This window comes from Oxyura jamaicensis, chromosome 21 (assembly GCF_011077185.1).
Source record: "Oxyura jamaicensis isolate SHBP4307 breed ruddy duck chromosome 21, BPBGC_Ojam_1.0, whole genome shotgun sequence".
Classification (NCBI taxonomy): Eukaryota; Metazoa; Chordata; class Aves; order Anseriformes; family Anatidae; genus Oxyura; species Oxyura jamaicensis.
Window position 1 is genome coordinate 796,919 of NC_048913.1, and position 21,142 is coordinate 818,060.

Below are 21,142 nucleotides of genomic sequence, written 5' to 3' on the forward strand. Positions count from 1 at the left end.
TCCATGATCAGTAGGAAGAAACCCATAGATCTGTTTTAATCTGTGCTTTCCGCCCCACAAAGTAGGACTGGGATCAAAATAGGTCTGTACAAGTTTTCTTATTTGTCCATTTTGGAGCAATTGGAAGTTCCCGTGTGTTCTGCTGAGGGGGATGCTCCTCTTCCACTGAAAGCCGCTCAGCTCCTTTGTTTTTAATATTTTTCAATTTATCTATGGATGTGCAAACCAGATTGCTCTCAACTTAACTGCCTGTTTAAACATCAATATGTGAGTTTATTACCTTATTAATGGGGTGTTGTTACTGAAGTCTATAGGACTGTTTGTGCTTGAGGGACTGCCAGAAAAGTCATCTGTTAGTAAATGTTTTGCTGTACAGACAAGTGCCAGTTTTAACCGTGTAATTGCCTGCTCAAGCACCCAGGCTGTGTCAAATGACCGGGGGGGTTCCCTCTGAATATTTCATGAGCTCACAGGGCTCCTTGGTGAGCCTAGCAAGGCTGCAGCTGCCAGACGGGTGGAGGATGCTGGTTGCAGGTCGGGCAATGCAGTTGGTGTGGGAGCTGCGCCGTCGGTCCCGCGCTCGGCTCCGGAGCTGCATCGTCTCCACGAGATGGCAGTGGCACCATGGGTTTGCCGCGGGAAGTCCCTGACCCACATCCAGCTTCAGGCTTGCTGCCTCTGGGGCTGTCTTTGCTAGTTTAACGGGCTTTAAAGCAGAAATCTCTGAGGGTAAAATTAAGAGGTTTAGCTCTTGGTGTTTGAGTTTGCTGGGATACGCTGGATTAGGCTGCCATTGACATTGCTCTGAGGCTGCTCTTTTCCTGATCTTGCTTGAAAGATCTCTCCTGGATGCATTTTGGCTGGGATCAGTCAACTCAGTAAATTGCAGCATGGTGAAAAGAGAAGTCTCTCTGAATGCGGTCTGAGAGTGACCCTCTGTGCCCATGCATGGGGGCTGGGGATGCTGGGCTGCCCGGACACGTGAGAGCAGCATGCTTGGGGCATCCTGAGTGTGCTCCCCTTCTCTGGGGATGGCCCCAGCTCCCCTATGGCAGTGGCTGCATCTTCAGGGAACCTTTCCTGATCCTGGTTTCCCCACCACAAGCAAATGGCTCTGGAGGCTGGTTATGTGGTCAAGCGGCAGAAATGTTGAATGAAAGCTGATGGCTGACAAGGACCCTGGGCATGCAGCCTTTTGTCCTGCAGCGTGCCCGGAGGTGCATTTGTAAGGCTTGGCATGGGAGTCATGACCCCATGGCCACTGCTCCTTTACTCCCCTCTGCTGGTTGCCTCTGCTCTACAGGTTATTTCAGCAGCAGCACTGTTTAGGTACTTGGTAGCTCGTGGGACAGGTAGTTTGCTGTGATCAGAGCTGATGCTTGCTTTACCCATTTAGGACAGTCACAGCAATTGTAAGTTCACAGCTGCACATAAAGAGACCTGTGAGGCTAGGACTGTTCTTGTGACAGCCGTTGGGATGAGCGGTGCTGCCAGCAGCCCACAGCACCGGTCCTGGAGCCGTGCAGTGAGCCCAGCAGCTCCCCAGGAGGCCGTGACACCCATTTTTGTCAGGGCCTGGCAGCTTCTGCGGGTGTTTTTTCCCCCTGGGATGGAGCAGGAGGTTTGTCCTGTAGCATTTACAGGACAGGGTGCAAGCAGCTTAACAGTGTGTGGGGCTAAGTCCATGGTCTAACAGATGGGCTGGAAAACCTTCTGCTGTACTGACAGCTCTGGTGTCCCTTGTACTTCTGCGCACAGTCGCTTTAACAACAGCCAAAGTCATTGTAATTGAGGGAAAACATCATTTTTGACATAAGGGAAACAGGGCAATTTCCGTTGGACAATAGAATGAAATAGCTGAAATATATGTGGTCGAGAAAGCAAAATAAAGTCCCAACATTGCCAGAAAACATCTGTGTTCCTTGTCTGCTGTAAAGGATTTGCTGCTTACTGGAACAGCGAGTTCATCCGTGCCAGCAAGCGAGCAGACCAGCCAAATATAAACACAGTAAAACTCATACTGTTTCAGGGCATGAATGTACGAACAGATGAAAGTAGTGACAAGAAATAATGGAGGAGCTATGAAAACCTTAAGTATCCTAAAAACTTTCACGTCTCATTAAGCAATCCACTTAGCCAGTGCCACATGGCTTTAAGGGAAACTGCAGCACTGTCTAGAGATGGAGGAGCTGCGTTTTATGGCAGGAAAACTCTCCCTGGCAGATTTAGCCTAATTCCCAGCAAAATAACCGATGAATCTGGAGATGTGCTACATGTTCCCGCCCCAGGTAGCACTCCTATTGGAAAAATAAGTCAAGCAGGGGGTTGAGAGGCAGCAGGCCACCTTGCTGAGCTAGTTCCATCCCTGAAAAATAGACTGCGGTGAGGGCTGGGCTGGAGGTGGGTGCAGCAGACTCAGGCTGGGGGTGATGGCTTCAGCAGAGCATCTCCTTGTGCCTCTCCGCAGGTCCGCCCTCTGCGCTGTGCCTGGTGGCCTCTCCGCGGGGACCAGGGGTAAGTGCTGCCCTGGGGGCCTTGCTGCACGTGGGCCGTGCCACCGATCAGTCAGAACGTGGGACAGGTCATGGGGTGGGGAGCCCAGGGGCATGGCCCCAGGGGCTCCTCCGATCCATGCGAACCACCTCTGCACAAGGTGCTGGAGCAGAGGAATTTTAAAATACATACTCCTACTAGTTTTTCTGTTTTTCTTTTTCTTTTTTTTTTTTTTTTAATAATTTGTTACTGGTAATCCTGACAAAGATTGTTACCTTGGTATGTTTGTTTTGTGGAGATTTTCTTCCCCTAAAGCCTTGCTGTGCAAGCCATGCTGGGTGAGTGCCTTGCCTGCATGGTTGCATTGCTGAGCTGTGTGGGCACAGGCAGCAACCAGCGGCATTTCCACATCACGTAACGTGGTCCAATTGCTGAGAACATGCTCAAAGTCCCGTTAACTGCTCATTTTCAAGGCTGCCAAGGCCAAGTAACACCAAATGTGCAGCTGAAATCCACATTTGCAGAAGGAACAACACATTCTGCACATAACTTGCTGGGCTGAATTTTCTGAGCTGTTTTCATACCTCAAATACCTTTTTAAGGGCTGGTCTGGTTTTTGACAACCCAGATTTGCTGGACACTATTGTCCACAGTACGTTCTGACAACGATTTCTTCATGGAGAGCTATCAGGATTTAAGATGAGCTATAAATACTGAAATCTCTGGTTTTTGTATCTTGATGCAGAGATCAGTGCACACAAATATTTTTGAAATGCTTCATAGGACCACATTGAACTCTTTGGTCTTTCTACTGCATTTTCTTATTCCTATCTTTGCAAGAGAAAGCACAGCAGCTAAAGCAAAAAGCAGAGGTGTGAACCCACAGGCAGCCAAGCTGTGCCACTTCTCAGCGGAGCAGAGATGCTGCTGAGCCAAATCTCAAAGCAAACAGCATTTGAACTGCACGGACTGCTTGAAAATAAGTGCTTTCTGGCCCACCTAGCCCGTGGAGACTTCTTGCAGCATCGTGGTGTTTTTCCCTGGGCAGTGCCAGCATGTTCACAGTATCCTTTTCCTTTCCAGTTGTCACTCTCTGAGCTCTCGGCCTCACCATGCAGTAAGGGCGAGCCCCCTCTGCCACAGAGCAGCGGTGCCCCGGTTCCCTGGCCCCGTGGGACATCACGGGACACCCGCACGCTCAGAGCCCCCGGCACAGCTCGTGCTGAGCCTGCTGTGCCCTGGCAGGTGGCTGGGATCACACACCTGGAGGCCGACCTGCGCCCCGGCGACCCAGACCCGGACCCCTCCAGCAGCGAGCAGCTGCGGGAGCTGCCCTTCACGCCTGCCCAGATGCCCATTGCAGCTGTGGGGCTGCCAGCAGGCAGGTGAGGCTCTGGCGGTGCTGGGGGGGTGATGCCGTGGTGGGGCTGAGCAGCCTCTCCAGGCACCGCAGCATGCTGAGCGTGCCAAGGGAGGGCCTGGGTTGGGGTGGCCATTATTGCAGAACTCAACCCATTTCTCTAACAGTTCCAGCACCGTGCTCTCTCGTGCCTCCCTGGCACTCCTGCATGCCTCTGGATTTCCAGAAATCCTAGACTGCAACAAGGAGCCTGTGGAGGTTGCAGAGCCCCTGGACTTCACGAGCTTCAGTCCTCAGCTGGAGGAAGCTGATGCTCTGCAGAGCAATGAAATAATCCTGCAATTCCTTGCTTTCAGTAGGTAAGATGCCAAGCCTTTGTGGTGTGGTCTGCAGGTAGATTTGAGGCGCATTTCAGGAGCGAATACCTTCCCAAAATTGTCCACGAGCTGCTTTCATGCTTGAGCAGGAGAAGCCCTTATCAATGTGCTGCTTCTCCCAGTGCCTGCCATGGAAGCAAAGCCCTGGAGAGCTTTAAAACAATGTTATTGTTCTTTTAAGGCACTCTTAAAACACCTTCTGATTTTTTTTGTTGTATACATTAGCCACTCACTGTGTGACATGAAACCAGTTATATGCATTTAAGCAGAAATCCTGCATTTACATTGAAAAGCTGAGTTTGGAAAGCCTTCCTATGAGGGTGGCTTTATCTCGCCAAGGCGCTGCTCACAGCTCTTCTATAGATGGCAGCGCACTGTGCAAAGGTAAAACGCTACTTTTGCTTGGCTCTTCCATCACAGCATATGGTAGAAGACAGCTGGAATTATGAAGCTTTTGGAAAGCTAAGGCAAACCATATGCCCGCTGTCGTAAAAGAAGTCCAAATACTTTTGATAATACTGATCTTCTCTTGTTCTTCTGCTTCTTGGTGGGTGACAAATGCACAAGAAGCTTATGATCAGGAGGAAGCGCTGCATTACAGGCCAACCAAACCCACTCTTCTCTTGCTCAAGGGCTCCTCAGGATGGAGTGGAAGGGACGTGGCCCAGGACTGTGTTCCTCACCTTCCAGTTCTACCATTTCCCACCAGTTACCACACCACGTCTGCAGCTGGTTGACATAGACAGAGAGAAGGCAGCCAGGGCAGCCGTACCGCCTCAGGTCCTTGTCCAGATCAACAAAGATGGGACTCCACGCACTGGTGAGATCTGCTCCTGACATGCTTTAGCATCCTCATGTGGCCTTTCACCCTCAGGACTGCACAGGAGGTGTGTGAGAGGGTAGAAGGAGGAGCAGGAGGAAGATTGCACTGTCTAGGTGAAAGGGTTGGTTGTGCAGTTAAAAGGCAGCGTATTTGGGCACAAGACAGTGGGCACAAGGCAATGAGTCTTTTCATGTACTTCATGCACAGATTCAGAGCTGAGCAGGGCACATGTAGAAAGCTCTGCAAGCTGCCATTGCTTGCTGAGGGTGTACACAGACCCAGGTGCTCTGGGAAGCATGCTGTCCTGAACGGGGAGCAACCAGAGGCGCTGGAAGGCAGAGTGGCCTGCTGGCTTTCAGCAAGCTGGCCGGCCAGGCTGTTCTGCATTTGCTTCTTGGTTGCCTGCCTTGTGCCTTCCTCAGAAGCATGTGATGCGCATGTCAGGAGATGACATGCCTGATTTGAAGGCCTGCGCATGTTGATAAAGCACTAAATTCTCATCATTCACCAGGGTCTTAAAAGTATACCAGTCCGGAAGTCTTACTGCTGTTTCACATGGTCCTTTGCAGGGTTCATCAGTAAACTTTGTGTATGGGCTATGTTATGTTACTGTGCCACCTGGGAGTTCTAAACAACATTTACTGGTTCAAGTGGCATTTTTGTCGATCAGATTTAGGCTTGCCTCCAGGCCGAGGGAATGGACTGATAGCTGCTTTAGTAGCAAACCTCTATTAGTTTATGTGGCACATAATTAAAAATGTTCCAAATGTCAAACCATGAAGTAAAACATCAATAAGTATTGGTGACATGATTCAGACATCTAGACTGCTGACTCCAGCTGTAGTTAAGTGCATTTAAAAAGATATGCAACACATTAAAACGAAGTGCCTAGCATAATCTAATCTGATTCTCTGAGCAGAATGCTTTCTTTTCTTTCTTTTTGTGTCTCATTAAATTCTGGTCCCAAGGGACACCGAGCAGTTTCAGTTGATAAAGCTCCTTCTCCATCTGGAGTTATTAATGGTAATGAGAGAGGTCTGTACAGACTAAGCATTTCTGTGCAGGGGTCATTCTGAGGATGAACCTGGTTACTAATTTGACTGATGGGTTTATTAAGTTGGAAGTGCACTGCACTGGAGAGGAGGGGTCTGGGTGCTGAGGATGGGTGATGTGGGTCCAGTTTCTGTTGCTTGATGCGTGGGGCTCCTGGATTTCATTGCTCCCCATGACAGTGAGCTTGTGAGCAGGTGGGGCTCCCTGGTCTCGGCTCATGCAGGCACAGCCCTCTTGGATTTGGTTTTCATCACCGTGATCCATTTCTTGCAGGAGCTCCGGGACTGCAGCTGAAGTACATGGTGGATCCTGCTTTCCTGAAACCTGGGGAACAGCGCTGGTTTGTGCGCTACCTGGCTGACCACAGCCTTCAGATTGACGTCTGGGATGGAGACTCTTTGCTTTTTGTTGGGTCCGCTGCGGTTAAATTGAAGGTATGGAGCCTTTTTCGTTAAGCGTTAATGACTGCTAACAGTGAAGGAGAACTTCTGCTTAGAATGCAAGGTTTTTAAGGAAGAGCCTCACTTTTTTTTCTGTCCTGTGTAGAGATGCTGTTAGATTACCCTTGAGTCTTTAGTAACCAAGTTTTTATCAGCCACTCTGTTTAACTGAGACTGATGTCAATCTGACAAGCCTGTAATCACAGGATTTGTCATCTTATCCTTGAAAGTGATGGCAAAGCATTAACTTTCTTCCCTGGAACTTCTGCAGTATGCTAGGGCTTACTGGATAAAAAAATTAAAGCAGACCTAGGAAATGCAGAAACATCTTTATCCAGATCTTTTAATCTCTCGGATCTGAGTTGCCCTAGTAACTAGTTACCCTAATGCCTAGCTGTTATCCTTTGGGGAGCAGCTGCAATGGAACAGTTCCACTTGTGGCAGCCTGTGAAGGAAATGCATCCGCTGCCACTCTTGAGTCGGAGAGGGGTCCTTGTGCTAGGGCTTCCAGCAGACTTGGGAGTGTGGCAGCATCTGTCCATGCTCTGGCTGGGGGCCACAGGGGTGGGTGCTGCCCTATCCTTGCTTTCTTCCCCAGCCCCTGCTGCGCCAGGGCCGCCCGGCTGTCAGGACCCTCCACGAGCTGGAGGTGGTAACCACGGAGTACGAGCAGGATGCGGTGGCAGCAGGCAGGGACGCACTGTGGCATGGAGTGGTGCGGCCTGTGGACGTCCGTGTGGCAGTGAGGGGCCGCCTTCACCTCTGCCTGGCCAACGTGGGTAAGAGCACTGTCTGCCTGGCACCCCTCTGAGCCCCTTCCTGCCTGTGCTGACAGGACGCGATGCCTAGCCGGAGCATGTGGCTCTGTACCTGTGTTTTGAAGTCCATCAGTCAGTAGCAGAACTGAGCTAGAAGCCACTGTGGTGACCTTTGCTTTGGTATCTGGTGATGCTGGTGGTAACGTGCAGGTGTCTGTGCAGTAGCAGACAGCTCGTGGATGGACCAGCTGCAGACCTGCAGCTGGAGGATTTAGGCTGGAGGTCACCTCTTGGTGGTCTTTAAGCTGCTCCTGACCCCATGATCTTAGAACTTCGACACGGTGCAGCTCTGGCAGTGCAAAGCAGTGGGCACTTGGCTCAAAGTCTTGCTGTGGGCCTCCCTTTGGTTTGTCTCCCAGATTGTGCCCGTGACTGGGAAAGGCAAAGTCTGGATGTGCCCTGGTAGAGCTCTGACTCTGGTGCTGGAGTGAGCTCCCAGGCAGTGGGGCCACAGCCCCATCCCTCCATGTGGGCTTGGGGGATGCTCGGCTGTGGAGGTGCTGTGACGTTCCTTTGTCTTACTCAGGGTAAGGCAGCTTTCAGGCCGATGGGATGGAAACAGTGATGCACAGATGGGTGCTAGCAAATAGCACGGAGGAACAGGCGGCATGTACGGAGCTGTCCCTGTCAGAAAACCGAGCTTGTAAGGGCATTATTCTTCCCAGAATGTACTGGGTACTTTTTTATATTTAATTCACCGTCCTATAAATGTGCAGTGACTCCAGGTTTTAAAATCTTATCTTCAGAAGAAAGATTAGCTCCATTATAAGATATCTTAAATTGTCATTTTCATACTTTGCCTGCAAAAGGACGATAAGCTCCTGGGAAGGAGAATCTGAGATCCACAACCCGTAGAGAGGTTTAACTCAAACCTGGCAAAAGAAGGGAGAATGAAAACACACTGTTCCAGGACAAAAGCTATCCTTTGATTTCTCTGCTCCCCTCCCTTTTTTTTTCTTCTAAATTTATTTTCAAATTCAGAACAATGTTAGTAGGTTTCTGAGAGTTATTTATAAACTTCGGTCTAAGGCATTAAGTGGCAGAGCTGTTTTGTGAATGCAGTGGTGTTGATTGAGCTGTTTGGAGAAGCAGCATGCAGCCAAGGAACAGTATTTCTCATTGAAGCCTTCAGCTGAGGTGCCTGTTTTGCACTGAGCATATTTCAGGTGGCAATGTCACTTTGAAATCAGAATCGGTTGCAGAACGGGAATGCAGAATAATTGCAGTTGGTGCTCTGAGTCCTGTCACACAGGTCAGTGCTGTGCCTTCTGGCCACCTGCTGTGGCTGCAGATACTCAGGTGCTTCTGCTGAAACTTCACAAAATACAGATTGAAATCGGAGCTGGTTACAGAGGTCAGCGGTAAATCAGTCACGATGTCCCCATTGCTTTTTAGTAGGAAACGGCTCTGTCACTTACAGAAAAGATATATGGAGTGCAATAGCAATAGGATTCCAGAGGGATCATCATAAAATGCAGAGAACATTGTAAGCAACAAGATATTTGCTTCTGCCTTTTCTGTGAATTGTCTACAGAGATCTGCAGTAGGGATAAAATTTTCAAGTAGATTTTATGACAATTTAAGAAATTTATGACAATATAAGGAAGAAGAAGTGGGAAAGTTATTTTCTGATGAATTCTTGTGGGTGGGTCTGTGCTGTTTTCTTTCCATGTCGACCTGAGCTTGCTGTGTGCTATCTTTGGCAGTAGTGATGACCTGGGGTGGTGGTGGTGGGGTTCTTGTGGGGACAGGGCAGGCTCCAACACTGCCCTTTGGAAGGAGGAGCCGTCACCAGTCCTGCCTGCTCGGTGTTTGCTTTGGTTGGCCACCACCTCCTGCTTGGTGGCAGTCTGCATGCTGCTGTTGTTGGTCCTGGGCTGGAGCAGCTGAAGTGGAGGCAGGAGCAAGAGATCCCAGCTTAGCTCCGTGTCTTGGCTGGCAGCTGGAAAGCAGGGGCTGCTGCTGGGGCTCCAGGGAGAGCATGGCAGGAAAGCCCTACTGCAGGTGGGTGGGCATGGAGCCAGTCGATGTGGAGGTGTAGCAGGACATCCCCCACAGATGGGGCTCACCCTGGTGTCTGTTTGTGGCAGGCCACCCCTGTGAGGAGACCCTGAGGATCCCAAGGCACCCATCGCCATTGCGTGCCCACCTCGTGTCCTCGCTGGACAGCATCAGTAGCCTGCAGGGTGGCAGCTTGCTCTCCCCGCATGCTGGCAGCGGTGAGTCCTGCTGGGGTGCCTCAGCCTGTGTTGCCCCCATGTCCCCAGCTGGCTGGGGTGATGGGTGCAGCATGGGGACACTTCACTCCCCATGCCACACTGCTGACCCAAGCGCTCTCCCTGCAGGTCCAAGGGTGTCACGGGCACGCAGGCTGGCTGAGGTGGATGGTGAGCTGTCAGCCATGCTTTGTAGTCACTGGCCAGAGGTGAACCCAGCCTCCCCGCATGCCCCCCGTGAGGCTGCAGATGTCCGGCAGCGCAAGCTGCGGCGCATGGCCCTGGTGCGGCAGCAGGAGGATGCTGGTGGGAGCACACCTCAGTGCATGGTGAGGGCAGGGGCCGGGGTGCCCTGCAGAGCCATGCTGGCTCCAGGCTCACTGTCCCCTTCCTTCCCTCAGGGCCAGCACGAGCAGCGCATGCAGCACTTGCGGGATCTGCAGGTGATCGATGCCTACCGGGAGCACACCAAGAGCGAGAGCATCACCCAGATGCTCAGCCAGGCCATCACCACCACCCACACTGTCTATGCTGTGCTGGGGACGGCTGAGTTCTTTGAGTTTGCTCTGAAGAACCCCTACAGCGTCCAGCACACAGTGACGATAGAGGTTGACCACCCTGAGCTCAGGTATGGGACAAAAGCCATCCCCCTGTGTGTGCTCACAGTGCCTGAGTTGGGGTCTGTCCCCGCTGGCTGGGGGCCTCTTCTCACAGTCCCCTCCTCAGTTTGGTGCTGGAGACCCCTCCTGCCATACATCTGGAGCAGTGGGATGAGGGGGTGGCACCCACTGCCATCCAGCTCTCACCGACAGCTCTGCCTCTCGCTCCTCCAGTGTCATACTGGACCCGAGGGAGTGGCGGCACTTCAAGGAGCTGACTAAGGTGGCTACACCACTGGAGGAGGACATGTTCCATCTTCGTGATGACCTTAGGCCCCAGGTCTACCTGCGTCCCAAGGAGACTGTCCACATCCCGTTCAGATACCAGACGTTCTCGGCAGAGCCAGCTGTCGCAGTGGTGCCGGTATGCTGGGAGCTGTGCTGTGCTCAGGACCACTGCGTGTCTAGAGAGCAGAGTGAAGGGAGGCTCCCTCCCCCTCTCTGCAGGGCTAACCATTGTGCCAGACAGCTGTAGTGCCCTGCCTCTTTTACCCCTATTTTTTGCTGTTTCCAGTAGAAAGCAGAGAATTGTATCCTTAATTGTTTCCCTCTGCTTTATTTTCTTACGTAGTGTAGGCCTGTTCTGTCTGTGTGGTAGAATTGCCAAGGAAATATTGATTATGTGTAGTGGGGCTTCATCCTGAGACAAACTGCCCTGTGTCCTGCAGGGGCTGGCAGGGCTGAGCACAGGGGACGATGCAACCACCACCTCCTGGCAGTCTGGGGCCATGCAGACGAAGCACATCCAGGTGGGAAGCAGGGGAAGTTCGGGGTGTTGGGAGCTGTGGACGTTTGGTGCTGAGCCCTCGGAGGTATTTCCTTGCTTGCTGCTGAGCTGCTTCTCCCTCGGCAGGTCGCTTTCCGCGTGAGTGGGGGGAAGCCCATCGCGCTGCTGCGGGTGAAGGTGGAACCCCGTCCCCACGTGGTGGACCAGACCTTCAGGTTCTACCACCCCGAGCTCACCTTCCTGAAGAAGGCCATCCGGCTGCCGCCCTGGCACACGCTGCCAGGTGACACCTGTCCTACCGGGGGGACCAGGCTGCACAGGGCTGGGGCTTGGAGGAGCATCTGTGGGAGGAGGGAATTAACCCAATTAGTGAGCCATTGTTAATATGGTGGGGTCTGTTACCAGGAGGCCTTCCTGGAAGTGCAGGTGGCATCCAAGAGCAGATTTCCACCATCAGAGACAGTTTCTCTGCTTCCTTATGTCTTCAAGGCCCTTCATGATTTTGTTGTGGCCTTGGGCTCCCCTGCTTGGTTTTTATCCATCTGCTTCTGTTGATTTATGCTTTGTTGAACCAGTGCGACCCGGCAGTTCTCTGGTAGTGTAACATAAGGGATTCTAGTTTACAGCTGCGTGATAGTGCAGAGTAAAACATAAACAGAGAAAATGCTAAATATTGTTTCATCTGTGTCTTTCTCCTTCACAGGCGCTCCGGCAGGGATGCCGGGTGGGGAGCCGGAGATGTATGTTCGCTGCAGTGACCCTAACATAATTTGTGAAACCAAAAATATGGTACCAGTTACACTTAGACATCAGTTTGTCTTTTGTATCCTTCTGCTGTGGTTTGTTGTTTTAATCAGCAGAGAAATGCCTTGCACCCATGGCAGCGTTTTGATTTATCAGTCTATAGTAATGAAATACTGGCAGTGATTAAGCTGGAATTGCCCTTTATTCCCAATTAAAATGAGCTGCATTGTTTTTGCAGCTGAAGCCTAATGTTGTACCTTATCACATCATGCAGCAGCCTGTACTAGCTTGTCCTTTTGAGGAAATACTAAACGGTTCAAAACACTGGTGAAAAGAAGCCTTTTGTCAAGGTGCTAGGTAGACATTTTCCCCTCTGCTTCGGAGAATCCCCACCTGCTGGCAGGCACGAGGCGCACTAGCAGCATGTGCTGTGTGTGGGCAGCGAAGCTGCTGTCTGGCGCTGGGCCGCTTTTTCCTCTGCTTGGTGCTCCGGAGGTGGAAAGGGGGATATCACAGGAGACGTCTGTATACATACACCTGATGACTCCCTTCTGGTATGTTCCTGTAGAGCAAATATTTCAAGATTAGTTCCAGCCCCCTTTCCCTCCTGGGCTGGTGCAGACACACAAAATCAATGCTGGTGTCTTCTTTTCTTCATTACTCTTTGGCTCAAGCCCTAGAAGTTCTTCACCCAGAACTCACGCTGTCTTTCTCCCAAGTGCTGCTTTTGTTTTGCAGTTTCTAGCAGAGGTTTGAAGTTTGCAGGGCTTGCTTTTCTGCTGGTTGAGATAGAAGTGAAAGAATAAACGTGTGCACATAAATGCAGGTGGTAATGGAGGGTAGTTGCTAATTGCTAGTGCAGGAATATGTTTGTGTAGTAATTGGGTTATGGCTTGTTAGAAAACTTGGGGAAAATTTGCCAAAATTTGATTACAGGTGCAGACCTGGAATGCAATAGTCATTTGTATCCTCTTTTGTAATTAAAAATACTGGAAGAGCTCAACCAAGCTGTATAATACCTTAATAACATAGGTTTTAACTAGATCCTGAAAGCATCTGCTTTTGTAAGTGGGTTGGTAGTGTTTTTTTCCATTAATGGAAAGGAAACCCTGGAGTCCTCATTAGCTGGTTTGATCTCTAGGTTAACTATTCTAACGATGCTCTGATTTCTGTACGCAGGGTCCTGGGGAACCACAGGATGTCTTCTTAAAAGTAGCTGGAGGACCAAGCCCACAGATCAAAAAATTCTTTGTTGCTATTTATACGTAAGTAGCAGAACCCAAAAAGGCAGAAGGGAACCCAGAGCACTTGGCAGAGCAGGAGGGGTGTTTGTGCAGATGTTTTCTTGCTCACTGGTTCCCAGGCCCAACTTGCTTCCCTGACCAGTGGAGAGCTGGGCAGGAGGCATCCTGAAATACTTGTTTGCAGCTTATGGTTTTATTGTTTTTCTCTAAATAAGCTGTCTCCCATGGCTCGACTATTTGATGTGTGCAAGCTAATTCATTACCTCTGCGTTAAATACTAGAGTTGCATTAGCTTTAGGAATGGGTAAGACTGAAATTCTTCTGAAGACGATTGCCCAGAGTTGGCTGTTGGCTTGGGGTAACGATGCTTGTCCCAGCAGAACCCTTCTATGTTCAGTCCCACTGCTGTTTCATTGCCCCCACCTCTGAGCACTGGTCCGGTGTCGCCGCTGCAGGGACGCCTGGCTGGCCGTGCCGTTGCGCATCTGGCAGTTCTACCTGCATTCCCTGCAGCGCCTGGACGTCAGCTGCACCGCCGGGCAGCTTGCCCGCCTCGTCCTGCCGCTGCGCGGCACGCGGGCCCTCCGGAAGGTGAAGGCGTTCTCCTCGCATCCCCACGAGCTGAAGGTAACCCGGCTGCTGCCCTGGGCACCGTGCTGTGGGGGCAAGGTTCTTGTCTGGGCTGAAGATCTGTGAAATCCCGCATGGCTCTGACGGGCAGTGGACTTGGCTGACAACCCCAGTGAAATAACCTCTCAGAAATGAAATGCATCCCGTTTGGAAATATGAACAATTTCCTGCCAGAGAGTATTTGTGATAATTACCTTTTGATTAAAGCCACCATGTGTAGGATCACTGGTACAAAGCCCCAGAGGGCAAATTTTCTGCATTAATGAGACTATCTGAAGACTAATAATTTCTTTAGAATTCATTTAGTTATAATTGAAAATGTGAATAATAAAAGGAACAAAAACTCCATTACTGTCCCATAAACAAAAGAAACAATCTCAACTCCCGAAGCCTGAAAAAAGGAATGACCCTGTAGAGCTGGGAAGGAGTTTATTCACCATAGGCATTTCTTTTCTTTCTTCTTTCATGATTTAGAAATCTGTTAGTGGCCTAAAAAGTGTCACTTACTTTAATATGTCAGTCCTTTTGCTGTCTCAGGCAGGAAGCTCCAGCAGTGAGCATAGCCAGTTCTTCCCTCTGACCAAGCCAAGCACTTTGCTAATGCATATTGTACTGATAGCTCTTGCATAAAAGTTTTTGAAGCAGTGGTAGGACTTTCACAAAGACCTACAAAAGGATGAGTATAACCCAAGGACCCTTGGCAGGCTTTCACATACCTCCCTTTGAAAGGGAGGAAGCATCAGAAACATCATGGTACATAACATCCAGGAAAAAAACAAAATCCCTGAGGTTGGGGACTGCCTGTGCCTTGTGTTATGCCGGCACTGCACGCTGGCCATGCTGACGGCAGCATTTTTGGTCCTGCAGCAACATCCAAAAGCAAGCAGTGAGGGTGAGAGAAGGTCCAGCTGCTGGAACAACCACTGTTAACACGATCTGAATGAGCGAAGTGCAGGTTGGTGTTGGCACAGAGACTGTAACACAGCCAGTCCCAGTTTATTAGTGTAGGTGGGATTAAATATTTGTGTCAGAGGTACACTTTTTTAAAGTGTAATCAGATCTAATTTGTATTCCCAACTGGATGTTATGGAGATGCAGATCTGCTCCCAGTTGTTGCTTGCCAAGGGATGACAGCCTGTTTTTCTAAAATGTTCCTGTGATGATCTGCATCCAAGTTTGTCTTAATTTATTCCTCTGCTACCTCTCAGGCAGGGGGTTTCCAAGGATGCTGGAGATGGCTGTGAGCAAAGCATCCCTGATGCCATCTCTGCTCATCTAGGACATCCTCTTTTATTTTTTATGACATAGAGCACTCTAAACCTGAGGTCTGAGGTACTGGTGGGACCTTCTGATCATTCCTCTTGTGAGCGACAGGCAGAGGGCCGCTGCCAGCCCAAACAGATGTTTGGCCACTGAGTTCTGCTGCTGCTCCATGGTATTTGTTTTCTGCAGGTGGATCCAGAAGGCGTGTTTGTTCTGCCCCCAAATGGTGTCCTGGACCTGTATGTTGGTGTGAGGCCTCGGAGGGCTGGCAGCAGGTTCATCTACCTCAATCTGGTGGACGTGGAGTACCACCAGCTGGTGTCCTCCTGGCTGGTCTGTGTCTCCTGCAGGCAGCCTCTCATTTCTAAGGTATGGCAACTCTTGTAATTGTCTGAGAGCCCAGCTGGACTGGCGGTCTCTATCCTGCCAATAATCTGGGGCTGTCTGCAACTTACTACTTTATTTACAACTATTTTTTGTTACTTGTCACCCTGGCATCTGTTTTCTTCCTCCTTGTGTAAGAAAGGGTGTATGCCAGGTGCTGGGAAGCAGTCCTGTGGTGTTATTGATCTCTGGAGGAGTGCTTGGTCTTCTTGCAGACACTGCCATTATTTTGAACTGTTATGGGCAAGGATCATAAAGCCAATTTTTTTAAGAATTACTGACAGATTAGAGATTAATTGTCTTCTGAGTTACTCCTAAAGCAGTATTTGCAGGGTAACTCTGGAGCACTTGTCTTTACCTGCCAGAATTGCAAGAACATGGTGTTTCCAAACCCAGGCAAGAAATGCTGACCTCTGGTAGAGCTAGAGGAATGGCTGTGATGAGGAGGATTTCCTTTTCTGTGTGAACTCTGCCCGTTCTTCCTGTTACTATTTCTATCTCCCCATTTCACTAAGGCACTGGAGCACACATTTAGGCCTCCAGTGCTTGAATAATCTCACTGAAGACCATCATAAAATATGTCAGACTGTTTTGAAGGTAATTCCATGCTGCAGAATGTCAACTCTGAAGTATACCCAGTTGTGAAATTAAAGTTACAGCATGCTGCTTTCTATTAGTACTGTGCTGGCTTAGGACTTTGCTCAAAGATAGAAAATTAGATTTCCTAGTTAATGTGTTCATTTAAAAAATGTTTTCCTGGAACACTCCGTACTGGGGGAAGTTAAGATCAGATTTTAAACTGATGCTGTGATGCCCCTGACGAGTGCCAGCCCCTCTCCCTGTGCTCTGTCATGTTATCAGTATTAGCTCTATGGCTATCCCTGTGGAAATAAATTAATTAGTTGGAGAATTAGTTGGCCAGTTGCAGCTGCTCCCCTGGCCCTTTGTCACTCAGTCTCATAATTATTTCTGTGCATGTGGTGATGCAAACTGCAACTGGAAGAGGATGCTTTCACTCAGAGCCTGTTCCATTTTTTCCTGATGGTGGAGATCAAATGTTACATGTAGAAGGGGAGAGGAAGAGAGGATGCAAGGCAGTGTCCCCCCCGGGATCCCCGTGTGGGCAGCTCTGTCCAGGTGCTGCTGCAGACCTCCCTGGAGCAGGTCTGTGCAGGGTGATGCTGGCTGCGGCCCTGCTGTGCCCACCTAGGCTGGGCAGCCCCAGCTCTGTCCCTCCATGAACAAAGCAGCTCAGCCTGGGTGCTGGGTAGCTCCTGTGGGTCCTGGCAAAGTGGTCCAGGACCCTGTGTCTATGTCCTGCTTTGTTTCATGCTCCAAGAACCAAAATCAGCAAAGGAAGTGATTCTTTGTGTTCTGCTCCTATCAGATCCCGCTTGTATCCTCTGCTCTGGTTCGTGTCGCGTGGTGCTGAACCCTCTGCATGTCCTGTTCTGTGCTCCTACAGGCGTTTGAGATAACGCTCCCCGCAGGTGGCGGGAGGGGCTCCAACAAGCGCATCACCTACACCAACCCCTACCCCACTCGGAGGGTGTACTTCCTGGGCACCAGCCGCCCCGACCTGCTGCAGTTCAAGGAGGACTCCTTTGAGGTACCCACCCACCGTGTCCCCTCCTGTGGAAACCCCCAGAAAAAATCCCCTCCTGTGCCGGGGCAGCTGCAGGGCTTGCTGGTGGAGGAGGCAGAAGAAGGCACCCTGCGGGAAGGGGCACCCATGGCGTACGGCTCTGCAAGAGGGGAGGGGGCCTGCTTGGGCCAGCCCCGAGGGCTGGGGCTGGCTGCACAGCTGTTTGTGTAGTTCTGCTGACATGCTAGGGACGGGCACATCACGGAGGCAGTGCTCAGGCTGCCTTCCCTTCTCCTGTGTGCTTTCCTGCAGGTTGCTGGCGGGGAGGTGTACACCATCGGCTTGCGGTTTGCCCCGAGCCAGAGCACAGGTGAGGAGGAGATCCTGATCCACATCAACGACCACGAAGACAAGAACGAGGAAACCTTCTGTGTGAAGGTTGTGTACCAGTGAGACTGGGCAGGGCGCTGCTCCAGCAGTGCAGCAACTTCCATGGCATCTGCCGCACTGTCCTGGCAGCACCGATCTGTCTCATCTATGCCTCCTCCAGTTCTGAATCCTCCTCGACTGCGTTGTCTGCATATAGGCCATGTGCTGGACTCCTCGATGAGCCCAGCCCTGCGCAGGTGAGGAGCCCGTGCTCCCTGGTTCTTGCCCCACCACTGGTGAGCCGTGAGGTCTCACTTGCCTTATGGTGAGCGCCAGTGGTAGTCCTGGCTGCCCTCCATCTGCTCAAAAGGGGAGGATGAGTGTTTTTGCTACTATGTGTCACAACTGCAGAAGAATGTCTTTATTTTTGTTAAGTATTATATATTTCAGGTGTTTGACTTTTTTTTTAACTTAAAGTTTGCATATCTGAGTGCAGAATATTTTTAAAATACTTTTTTACTGTGCACTGAACTTTGTACAAACAGTTTTCTGGATTTTTAAATACTTTTTACTCATTCTAGACCAATTAAATGTGCTGCACAGACCTGACAGCGTTGTGGCATTTCCTTCTGTTGGAGGTCAGAACCCTTCCAGTCCCTCTCCAGTAGCTGCTGCTGTGAGCACCGGGCTCACCTTGCATGCAGCGTGCACCGCTGGCTGCACCTCGGGGAGTGCTCAGGGTCCCCTGCCTTCCCCCTCCTGCCAGCACGGTGCCAGCCCCTTCATCACGCCTGGGTCAGGGCTGAGCCTTCAGCAGCGGGGTGAGGCGAGGGGCTGAGGGGCAGCTGTGGGCTCTCTGCTGCAGGAGCAGAGCTGTACCCAGATGTGTGAGTCCTGGCAATTATGGGGAAAATAACACATGTGCCGGCACATCTTGGGCTGAGGAATGATGGCTCTCTCCCAATATGTTTTAATCTTGTTTGCTAGGTACTTAAAAGCTCCCACTATTCCTCACTAGTTTATACTGCATTTATTTCTGTTAAGTCATAGTCATTAGTACTCAGAAAACATTCAGCACTACCTAATTTTCTGATCACTCCATTTTCGTTAATGGATCAGAAGGAAATGGCTGAAACGCATCCTGCTGATTGTGAGTCTGGCAGGGTTTTAATTTATTGGCCCCTTTTTACAGCACTGACTTGTGTTTGGCCTTGACAATATAACTATTGGAAATCCACAGCAAGTTTTACTGAGAAGATTCATTATAGTTACACTGTGGAAGAAAAAAAGAGGTGAGAACAAAGGCAGATGAGCAAGGGAGAAGGGAGAGGTCTCAAGTGGGGGTGGCTGGGGCCTCCAGGCTGCTGCCCTGTGATCTTCCACCATAAATGTCTTAGTACCTTGCTCTTTTTGCAGAAACTTCCTCAGCCAGATCTGACGCGATTGTTGAATACTTCAATTAGATCATGCCATTGGGAGCAGAAGGCACTTGAGTGTGAGACTGGAGCGGTACAGGGGCTCGGGCTGGGAACTGCTTGTGTTCCTGCATGGCCATGGAAGACGATCTTTGAAATTGCAAATAAAAACCATGCAGGGTAGCTCACTGGCTTTTGAGTTCAGTTTTGGGTAACTTGTATCACTGATCCTTTGCTAGAAATCACAATATTTTGCTATTTACTTCCCTGCCAGTTATTTGGGAGGTTTTCAGTATCTGGAACACCTGCCCCATCTGCAAATTCTGGATAAGCATGTGTTTGCTGGAGGGTAGGCTCGTGTTGCAGCTTAAATCCCTGTTTGATTAAGGCTTTGCCTGTTGCATTTTCACCAGCTGTTCATGGCCAGCTACCAATGTCCTCCCTTCTTTGTGTCCTGGCTGCTGGCGGGGTCCGCATGAGTGACCGCTGACCCGGAGAGATTGATGTGCATGTGGAAGCCGCGTGGCAGCTCCTTACGGGGTATTAGGCTGATGAATTGGTAGCCCCAATTAAGTCATGTGCTGAGTTACTCTGCCTCCCTAGGACTGATTGGAAATGACAGCTAATATTTTAAAAATTATTACATTGTCTACAGCACAGAGAGGCCCCTAAGTTGGGTTATTAAAGTAGATTAGGTGAATAATTTTCATTACGTTTTCATATAATAATATTTCTTAAGGATTATGAATGAGTTGGTGCTTTATCCTTGGCTGCCGCAGACAAGGAAGCTCCATAGGTGTATTAAGCACTGCACGTTTATAGCGGTGAGTAAATTATTTGCTGGTAGGAAGGCGAATGCCAACGCAGGGATTTGAGCTAAACTGGCGGCTCAGCAGTCACACGGTGATCGAAGGCGATCGGGCGCTGCGCTCTGCAGCTCTCGCTGGCAGATGTAATTAAGATACGTGGTGCCTGTCCCCGGCAGCATTAGGACCAGAGGTGTGTGCAGCGCTGCCCGGCCTCCTGTCCGTCTGTCTGCCTGGCTCATGTGCAGCTGGGCACGGCGCATCTCACCGCTTTTATGCAACCTTCCTTTTAGCCAGGGTGCGAATTGTCCCGAGCTGATGGGCAGGTATTAATCCAAGGAGGGTGTCTTACCAAAGGCCGGGCAGCACGCTGGTAGTGATCTCTCTAACTTGCAGCACTGTTTAAGAAGGCCGCTTGTCTGCAGAGCAAGAAATCATCCCTCTTTAATGTCAGACGGGTACGTCGGGAGCCTCTGTGCAAAGTGGCGTGCCCGCGGTGACGAGCCTGGCCCGTGCTGCCTCCCATCCGGGCTAGATTAATGCTAATGACTTTGGTGCAGATGACGAAGCGGTAATGAGATTACTGAATTATTTACACACGCTTCTATCTTTAGCAGCACGGCTTAAAGGTGAGCGAGGGAAGCAGCGGGGCCGGGTTCCAGCTCTGCCCCACAAACTGTGGGTCTGTGCCCCCTGGGGAGGTAACGGGGGGGTGCCCGTGGGGAAGAAGAGGAGCAGGAAGGAAAGGGAAGGGAGTGAGAGCAGGCAGGCGGTGCCCCCAGGCATGGTGCTGTGGTGCAGTCGTTGCACCAAGTCTGTACGTGTAGCGACGGTTCCCCTTACCATGCCTCTGCTTCCCAACAGTAACTGTAACGACTTTGGCTTGTCTGTAGGTAAATTTGGCACTGTCAGAACATCCCCTTAATAGCGATGAGATGGAAAGCCTCAGATTTATCTCATTTTGTTTCCAGCCCAGATCCAGGACGCCTTGCAAAGCTTTGGGATTTCCTGCTGCCCTACATGTCCAGCGAGGGGATGCAGATGAAAACCAAGCTCCCCTTTCCAACCCAGAATACATTTCTTATGGCATGTGAGGTACCATAAATCTTTGTAGGACTTTAATGTACCCTGCTGCTGCCTATCAGTTTGTTCTCACTACATTAGCTTTAATTAAGCAATGTACTTTCTTTGAACTTAAACCTGGGCTGAGCTGCCTGGTGGGTTTCATTTAAGAGCACCGAAGTGGGGCAGTCCCAGGGCTGGTGCCACAGAGCCTCCTTTGGGCCCTGAGGAGGCTGAGAGCCTTGGCCTGAGGCTGCAGGAGGAGGAGGAGGAGAGCTCAGCACCTGCTGCGGGCGCCTGTGCTCTCTGGGAAAATGGCAGGGGAGGAATGATTGTGCTGCTTTTGTTCGTGCTTGCTAATGAAGTTGTCCCCGTTAATGACAATAAACTCATATCACCCGTGCGCTTAACATGCAACTTGTTATTCTCTTCCTATTTCATTCATGTCAGGAAGAAAATTGGATTTCAGTAATGACATAATTAATTCACCCTAAAAATCTTGGCTTGCATCTCATCACAGAGAGATGCAGGGAAGAAACAATTGGGAAATACTTCCTTGGTCTTCACTCCTGTGACCGCAGAAGCCCTCTGGGGGGACCCGAGCATCGCTGCCTTTGCCTTGGCTGCTGGGACCTGGGCAGGCTCAGTCAGGCGAGGGGCATCTCCATGAAAAG

The 21,142-nt window shown here is 50.4% G+C and overlaps 1 protein-coding gene across 1 annotated transcript in view; it reads left to right on the forward strand.

The window, feature by feature from the left end:
- The window catches only part of NPHP4 (nephrocystin 4), a 32,713-nt gene extending 14,919 nt beyond the window's left edge, over positions 1 to 17,794 (forward strand). Inside the window, exons 12-30 of the mRNA XM_035344812.1 lie at positions 2,468 to 2,514; positions 3,577 to 3,696; positions 3,739 to 3,878; positions 4,021 to 4,212; positions 4,863 to 5,050; positions 6,380 to 6,540; positions 7,145 to 7,325; positions 9,455 to 9,583; positions 9,710 to 9,909; positions 9,982 to 10,208; positions 10,414 to 10,603; positions 10,908 to 10,988; positions 11,093 to 11,249; positions 11,670 to 11,755; positions 12,890 to 12,975; positions 13,410 to 13,581; positions 15,037 to 15,216; positions 16,697 to 16,840; positions 17,129 to 17,794. Coding sequence (XP_035200703.1) covers positions 2,468 to 2,514; positions 3,577 to 3,696; positions 3,739 to 3,878; positions 4,021 to 4,212; positions 4,863 to 5,050; positions 6,380 to 6,540; positions 7,145 to 7,325; positions 9,455 to 9,583; positions 9,710 to 9,909; positions 9,982 to 10,208; positions 10,414 to 10,603; positions 10,908 to 10,988; positions 11,093 to 11,249; positions 11,670 to 11,755; positions 12,890 to 12,975; positions 13,410 to 13,581; positions 15,037 to 15,216; positions 16,697 to 16,840; positions 17,129 to 17,269 — 2,822 coding nt within the window. The 3' untranslated portion in view covers positions 17,270 to 17,794. The remainder of the gene's footprint in view (positions 1 to 2,467; positions 2,515 to 3,576; positions 3,697 to 3,738; positions 3,879 to 4,020; positions 4,213 to 4,862; positions 5,051 to 6,379; positions 6,541 to 7,144; positions 7,326 to 9,454; positions 9,584 to 9,709; positions 9,910 to 9,981; positions 10,209 to 10,413; positions 10,604 to 10,907; positions 10,989 to 11,092; positions 11,250 to 11,669; positions 11,756 to 12,889; positions 12,976 to 13,409; positions 13,582 to 15,036; positions 15,217 to 16,696; positions 16,841 to 17,128) is intronic.
- The last annotated feature ends 3,348 nt before the right edge of the window (positions 17,795 to 21,142 follow it).